We start from the raw sequence: 7,047 nt of genomic DNA, 5'->3' as shown, positions 1-7,047 counted from the left end.
TAGCATCTGAAGTAATTTCAAGGGAAATGCTTCCTGAGTAGCATCCCAGCTTTCGCTGAATTCCACTAGTCCATTGGTCTGTAGATTCTAGACATGCCGAATGCATACAACAGGACTTGGCATAAAAAAATGTGCAAAGCTGGTCTGGGGAGGTAGTTTAGCAGCAAAGAGCACTGACTGCGCTTCCAGAAGGCCTGAGTTCAATTCCAGCAACTTCACACGATGGCTCAAAACCATTTGTAACGGGACCCAGTGCCCTCTTCTGGTATGTCTGAAGATAGCTACTGTTTGTATCTGTGTTTGTGTAGCGTGCGTGTGTGTGTGTGTGTGTAAAATAAAAAAATTTAATGCACTAAGCTGTGCACCGTCGTGTTAATACTATCTTTACAACACTACATACTCGGGGTTGGGGATTTAGCTCAGTGGTAGAGCGCTTGCCTAGGAAGCGCAAGGCCCTGGGTTCCGTCCCCAGCTCCGAAGGAAAAAAAAAAAAAAAAAAAAAAAGAACCAACAACACTACATACTCAAATTTCCCTTAATGTCTTGCAGCCTCTCCAACTACAATTCCCATCATGCCCGGCAGTTGTTGTATCAATGATTACCCCACATTCCTTAATCCTGTTTACCAGCCCAGCATTCCTAGCTGTCACGCCTAAGAATAACCAATTGAATTGGAGAATGCCAGCGGAGGCTTGTCAACCTTCCGGTCGGAGGGGCGTGGTCACATCAGACCACGCCCTGCCCCGTGGCGGGTTCTTCCCTCTTGTGTCTGCGCTGTACTGTCGACATGGGCACCACCTGGAGGAGCCCTGGACGTTTGCGGCTTGCACTATGCCTCGCTGGCCTAGCCCTCTCACTGTACGCACTGCACGTGAAGGCGGCGCGCGCCCGCAATGAGGATTACCGCGCGCTCTGCGACGTGGGCACGGCCATCAGCTGTTCCCGCGTCTTCTCCTCTCGGTGCGTGCAGAAATGAAAAGCATGGGTTTCTTGAAAACCAGTGTACCTGACGGCCAGGTTGCCAGATGATTTTGGAGTCTGGGGTCGCAGTGTCCGCAGAATAGACACTTTAAGAGCGGACTGCCCCCCACGAGTTTTTATGGGTAATCGGACGTGCACACGGGCTGGACCACTCAGAGATAATGGTATTTGAACGCTTTCTGAGGACGCCAGTGAATAACTGTGATTGGAAGATTGGCGGAGGCAGGGCAGTATAGCGAATAGAGACAGAGGGTGATTGGGATGGCACAAAGCGGGAGGAGGTGGTGGAGCTTTGACCGTGCTGAGAGACAAAGTGCTCACTCTGGGTTTTGTAGGAGGACCGAATGTCAGTGGGTGGCGAGAACTGTAGCTTTGTGGGCCCAAAGCAAATAGATTTCCCAGTTGTGGTCACCGTAAAGTGAAATCAAGCTGGAAAAAAATTTAACCTTATATTTATTTGTTTGTGAGGTGGCACATGCATGCCACTACATACATGTGGAAGTCAAAATAACTTTCGGGAGCTGATTCTCTTCTACTTTATGGGTCGCAGAGATTTAATCCAGTCGACAGGTTTGGCAGCAGGCACTTATTTGCTGAGCCCTCGCACCAACTCCTGAAAAGTTATTGATGGCCTGTGATGACAGGCCAGTAAGAGTAGGGGACAAGGGGGTTGGGGATTTAGCTCAGCGGTAGAGCACTTGCCTAGCAAGCGCAAGGCCCTGGGTGCAAGGCCCTGGGTTCGGTCCCCAGCTCCGAAAAAAAGAAAAGAAAAAAAAAAAAAAAGAGTAGGGGACAAGGTGGCCGACCTTTGGATTCTTGGTGGGTGGAGCTTCTTGCTAATCACTTTTTTTTAGAAAAAAAAGCTCCGGAGGCACCAGGCTGACTGCACTTACCTGGTTCTTTCACTTCCACCAGGTGGGGCCGGGGCTTTGGGCTGGTGGAGCACGTGTTAGGAGCTGACAGCATCCTCAACCAATCCAACAGCATATTTGGTTGCATGTTCTACACCATACAGCTGTTGTTAGGTGAGTGGCTTTGCCCCCTCATGACCTGTCCTCTGAAATCCAGACCAACCCCACCTCATGTCTTGGTGACCCAGACAGTTGACAGCCAGCTGCTAATTACTGAGCAATTTCCTCACAAGGAGAACACTTAGCAGGAGTATCCAAGTTGCTTTAGGTTTAGGTAGCCAGAGGCTTGAAGGGCCCTCAAAATTTCCCACAATCTCAGTTTTATGGCAAAGACTCAATTCTTTTTTCTTTTTGTTTAGTTTTTGGTTGTTATTGTTGTGTTTTGGTTTTTCTTCTCTCTCTTTCTCCTTTTTTTTTCTCCCCCAAGACAGGGTTTCTCTGTGTAACCGTGGCTGTCCTGGAAGTTACTGTGTAAGCCAGGCTGGCCTTGAACTCAGAAATTTGCCTGCCTCTGCCAACGAGTGCTAGAATTAAAGCTTTGGGCCACACCTAGTGAGTTTTGTTCTTTTTGAGACATGGTCTCTCTACATAACCCTGGTTGTCCTAGAACTCATTAAATAAAATCAGTCTGGCCTGGAACTTGCAGAGATCCTCCTGCCTTTGCTTCTTGAGTGCTGGGACTGTACACAACCGTACTCAGTTGGTGGGTTTTGTTTTGTTTTTGGAGACATTCCAGGTTGACCTTGAACTTCCTTTTGAGAGGACTCCAATAGGAACTCGTGTTTCATCTTACGTAGTTTAGCAAGAGAATTCACTCTGGGTCCCAAGAATTATTGAACAGATGAGGCCCATCAGATCCTGTGTTAGAGCACTTTCACCAGAAGCACCTGCTGCCTGTCATTGGGGAGGTGTTACAGAGTTCCAGGTATACCATTACTGACCCTCTCTTGTTTTACAGGTTGCTTGAGGGGACGTTGGGCCTCTATCCTACTGATCCTGAGTTCCCTGGTGTCTGTCGCTGGTTCTCTGTACCTGGCCTGGATCCTGTTCTTTGTCCTGTATGATTTCTGCATTGTTTGCATCACCACCTATGCCATCAATGCGGGCCTGATGTTGCTTAGCTTCCAGAAGGTGCCAGAACACAAGGTCAAAAAGCCCTGAGGTCCCACCTCATGCCAGGCTGACATGACTTGCTTTGCCTTAGCACATGAGCCTTGCCCAAGTGTATCGTGTGTGGGTCCCTAAAAGGCCCTATCACCCTCATTCAAACACCCCTCTATAACCACACACAGAAAAATGACCAAATGTGCCTCTAGGTTCTGTCCCCATTGGGCTGCTTTCTGCTATTGGTCAAAGAGAAGGATTTTGAACAATAAATTTTTCTATGTTGGTCAAGTCTGAAGCATATGTCTGCCAGGGACCCTTCGGGGTGTTGGTCTTTCCGTGTTACTGCCTTCTCTGGAACTGGGATGAGTCAGAATGGAGGGCCTGCCCGGAAGGGGAGCTGCATCATCTCTAGCATGTGTAGTCAGCAAAACCTGACACATCAGCCCCCACGTCCAGGAAACAAGCTTGCGCCTGCTGCCTACAGATCAGACCCTGTCGTAGGAGGGCCTGCTACACACCTGGAGGGCAAACTGGGTTGGAACTTCTTACTATGGTAGAGCTCAAACCCTTGCAACTGCCTCACCCACCATCCCAGCCAGTCTTAACCCTGTGCAGGGCCAGGATTCTGTTTCTTCCTTTCCTAATGTGTACTAAGGACTTGACATCCCAAGCACTAAGAACCTGTGTTCATTTATGAGGTAATTACTACCATTGTCCTATATTGGTGAGGGAGCTTAGGAACAGAGAAACTAACGTGTTCTGAGACTACCTTTAGTACTGGGAAACGGTTGCGGCAGGGAGATCTCAGATTAACACACATCCCATAATTCACATTGCAGGACTTTCCACAAGGTAGGAAAGTGTTCTACCATCGAAATATTACCCTAGCCCCTATGTCATAATCTGCGTCCATCTGGGCGATTGGATCATGTCTTCTCCAAACTCTGCTCACAGTTGCCTTTGTGTCAGGGTCAGGTAAAGGTGGAGCTAGCCTAAATTGGGAGTTAGGTGAAAAAGGATGTCCCCTTAGTGTTCTAACCTCCATCCACATGTTTTCTTTTCTTTTTTTGAATGTACTTTTTATTTCTTGATAATGGTAATTATTTTTTTCTTTTTTTTTTATTCATTTATTATATATAAGTACACTGTAGCTGTCTTCAGATACACCAGAAGAGGGCATCAGATCTCTTTACAGATGGTTGTGAGCCACCATGTGGTTGCTGGGAATTGAACTCATGACCTCTGGAAGAGCAGTCGGGTGCTCTTAACCGCTGAGCCATCTCTCCAGCCCCCCACATGTTTTCAAGAAAGGAGTGCAATGGCCTGCCGGAGAGATTTGGATGAGAGCCACCCCTTTAAGCAAACCGAGAGAAGTGTATGAAACCCTCTTGGCCTGTAGGAGGCAGGGAAGCTGAGAGAGTACAGGAGTCTGCCAATGCTTCACAGATGGTGTTTTCATGCAGGAGGTAGCTGACCTACAAGTCAGTTTGGTTGATTTGTTTTTTTGAGACAGGGTCTTGCTTTAGTCCAGGCTGGCCTAGAACTTGTTAGGTAACTCAATCTAAACTAAAAAGTCTGCTTCAGCCTCGAGGTGCTGGGATTACAGATGTATACCGCTGTATTTAGAAAATGATTTACAGTGTATATGCATTTGTCTGCATGTGTATCTGCACCACATATATGTCTAGTGCCTGCAGAGGATGGAAAAGTGTTGCATCCTCTGGAACTGGAGTTACTGATGTTTGTCAGCTTCTGTGTGGATTTGGAACTCGACCTGGGTCCTCTGGAAAGAACAGGTAGTAAAGAAACAGTAAGCAATCTCTCCAGGGCCCTAAGCATGTTTTTAAAAAGTTAGTGTCGGGGGTTGGGGATTTAGCTCAGTGGTAGAGTGCTTGCCTAGGAAGCGCAAGGCCCTGGGTTCGATCCCCAGCTCTGAAAAAAAGAACCAAAAAAAAAAAAAAAGTTAGTGTGGGTATGTGTGAGCATGTGCATGCGCATGTACTGGATATCATGGCGTGTGTAGAGTTCAGTTTGCAAGAATTCTTTCTCTACCATGTCAGTCTAAGGAATTAAATCCAGGTAGTTGGGCTTGGTGGCAAGTGTCTATGTATAGTCCTGGTGAGATGGCTCACTGTGTAAAGGCACCTGGCCCTGTGCTTCCTAACCCTGGAACCCACATAGCAGAGGGAGAAAATGCTCACAAATTGCCCTCTCTCTGGAATAAATAATTAGAAGAACAGTAATAAGAAACAGTATTCCTTCCAGTCCAGTTAAAGGGGCCAACTTCTATTTTTTGCTATTACTCCATGTGTATGAGTGTTTTGTCTATATGTGTGTCTATGTATTCTATGTGACTGGTGCTTTGGGAGGGCAGAAGACGGTGTCAGATCCTCTGGAACTGGAGTTACAGCCACGGTGTGAACTGCCCTATAGGTGTTGGGAATTAAACCAGGTCATGCAGTTAACTGTTGATCCATCTCTCCAGAACCTCCTGCTGCCCGTAAGAATTTAAGTTTTTCAGGTAAGGCACAAACAACTTCATGGTTCAAAGTCACTGGTACAGTGAATGGAGGAATTTAGGATTTGAACTGGCCGGTTACAGGAGCCAGAGAGGGGTAAGGGCCACACAACCACAGCCCCCAAGCTAAGAGATGTTGGCTCCCTTCCAGCCTAGGAAAAGTAACACCTGACTCTTAACCAACTGGGGGCGGAGCAGGGGTGGAGCCAGGGAGACCCAGGTGCCCTTCCTGAGAGCCTGAGCACTGAGTGGCCTGGAGCAGCATGAGGCAGAGCTGGGGACCAGAGCTGCTTATTGTGGGAGCTGTGATCGTGATAGAGGGTAAGTCACTCAAGTGTGAGGGAGGGGGAGTGGCACTGTGGGGGCTCCTAAGCCTTCATCTGCCCCAGTAGCCTGTATTTTGGTATGTAAGGGATCCTGAGGGGGCTACAGTCTCTCTGTGGATGCCCTTGGTGTGTGTCTTTTGGGGAGGAGGTTGTTCTTGGGGGTGAGGTGCTGAGGGGAGGTAACACAGCCTGTTGTCAAAATGGCTGTGATTTTCCTAGGCCAAATTACAGCATTTTGGAAGAACTTGTTAATACACTTAATTCTTTACGGTAGCTCTCTGAGTTTAAGTACTGCCGTTGTTCTATCTTGGTGAGGAAACTGAAGTACAGAAAAGCTAATGTTCTTGAGGCCACAGTCTAACGCCAAGGTTAGAAAGGGAAGGATCTGAGATCTCTGTCTGAACGTGTATGTTGCGTGTGCGTGCTCCCCCCCCCCCGTGTATGTGTGTGTGTGTGTGTGTGTGTGTTGCCCCCTCTCTTATCCTCTACTTCCAAAATGACCTTAGGCATGTTCTGGCCTCACTGCCTAGAGGCTGTCCACACCAACCCTGCCTCTGATGTACACAGTAGGCCTGTTTAAGTGAGGCTCTGATGGGCTGTAGGCATGACCAGGACCCATTGGAAAGGTAGACAGTTTGATTCATTAGGACGGGGTGGAGTGAGACTCACTTGGGGCCTCCCCCACTTAGGACATGACACAGACCTCTAATCTACCTTCTCAGGCTTCCACAGCTGAAGGGACAATTAAGCTAATGCTCTTCACATACACAGGCCACCTCTCTGACTCAGTGGAAAGGGCAGGAGTTAGGGGTTCAGAAGCCTGGAGGAGGGTTGGCCTACTCCCAAGGTAAACCTCAGGCCTTGCTCCTTGGGCCCAGGAGTGCTGAGCACAGCTGAGAGAATTAATGGCTGTGTACTCTGAATGAGCTCCAATAAAAGCTGCTTTTCCGCCTCATATAAATGTCTTCATTCTGGGAGGGGCTGGTGAGGTAGCCAGTCATAGATAAGGACCCAGGACCTGTCCTTCAGCTCATCCCCTCCACCCAATTTGGGCTAGGCACCCCTACATCTTGTGTTTTTTCTTCCTAGGTCTTCAAGCAGCTCAGCGTGGTAAGTGATGGGGACTTGGGACGGGTATGCGTGTGGGGAAAGGGTATTGTGTGGTCCTGAGGTCAGGACAGTGTCTGCAGTTGTGCTTCTCTAC

The 7,047-nt window shown here is 48.3% G+C and overlaps 2 protein-coding genes across 5 annotated transcripts in view; both read left to right on the top strand.

The window, feature by feature from the left end:
- The first annotated feature begins 745 nt into the window (after positions 1–745).
- Vkorc1 (vitamin K epoxide reductase complex, subunit 1) lies at positions 746–3,287 on the top strand. 2 transcript variants are annotated; one of them, NM_203335.2, is given in 3 exon segments: positions 766–960; positions 1,897–2,006; positions 2,851–3,287. In NM_203335.2, coding segments are annotated over 3 exon segments (486 nt in total). In that variant the 5' UTR covers positions 766–787; the 3' UTR covers positions 3,054–3,287.
- Prss53 (serine protease 53) overlaps positions 2,864–7,047 on the top strand; it is a 9,409-nt gene continuing 5,225 nt past the window's right edge. Inside the window, exons 1-3 of one of the 3 annotated variants that reach the window (XM_087582913.1) lie at positions 4,025–5,520; positions 5,669–5,838; positions 6,933–6,953. In XM_087582913.1, coding sequence (XP_087439039.1) covers positions 5,781–5,838; positions 6,933–6,953 — 79 coding nt within the window. In that variant the 5' untranslated portion in view covers positions 4,025–5,520; positions 5,669–5,780. Of the gene's footprint in view, positions 5,839–6,932; positions 6,954–7,047 lie in introns of all 3 variants that reach the window. The other 2 variants (XM_087582908.1, NM_001444217.1) reach the window with 2 other exon arrangements.

The sequence above is a fragment of the Rattus norvegicus genome, chromosome 1, assembly GCF_021556685.1.
Source record: "Rattus norvegicus strain SHRSP/BbbUtx chromosome 1, alternate assembly SHRSP_T2T, whole genome shotgun sequence".
In the NCBI taxonomy this organism is placed as follows: domain Eukaryota; kingdom Metazoa; phylum Chordata; class Mammalia; order Rodentia; family Muridae; genus Rattus; species Rattus norvegicus.
Note: the sequence above shows the minus strand (reverse complement) of the source record. Positions and strands in the feature narration are given on the sequence as shown.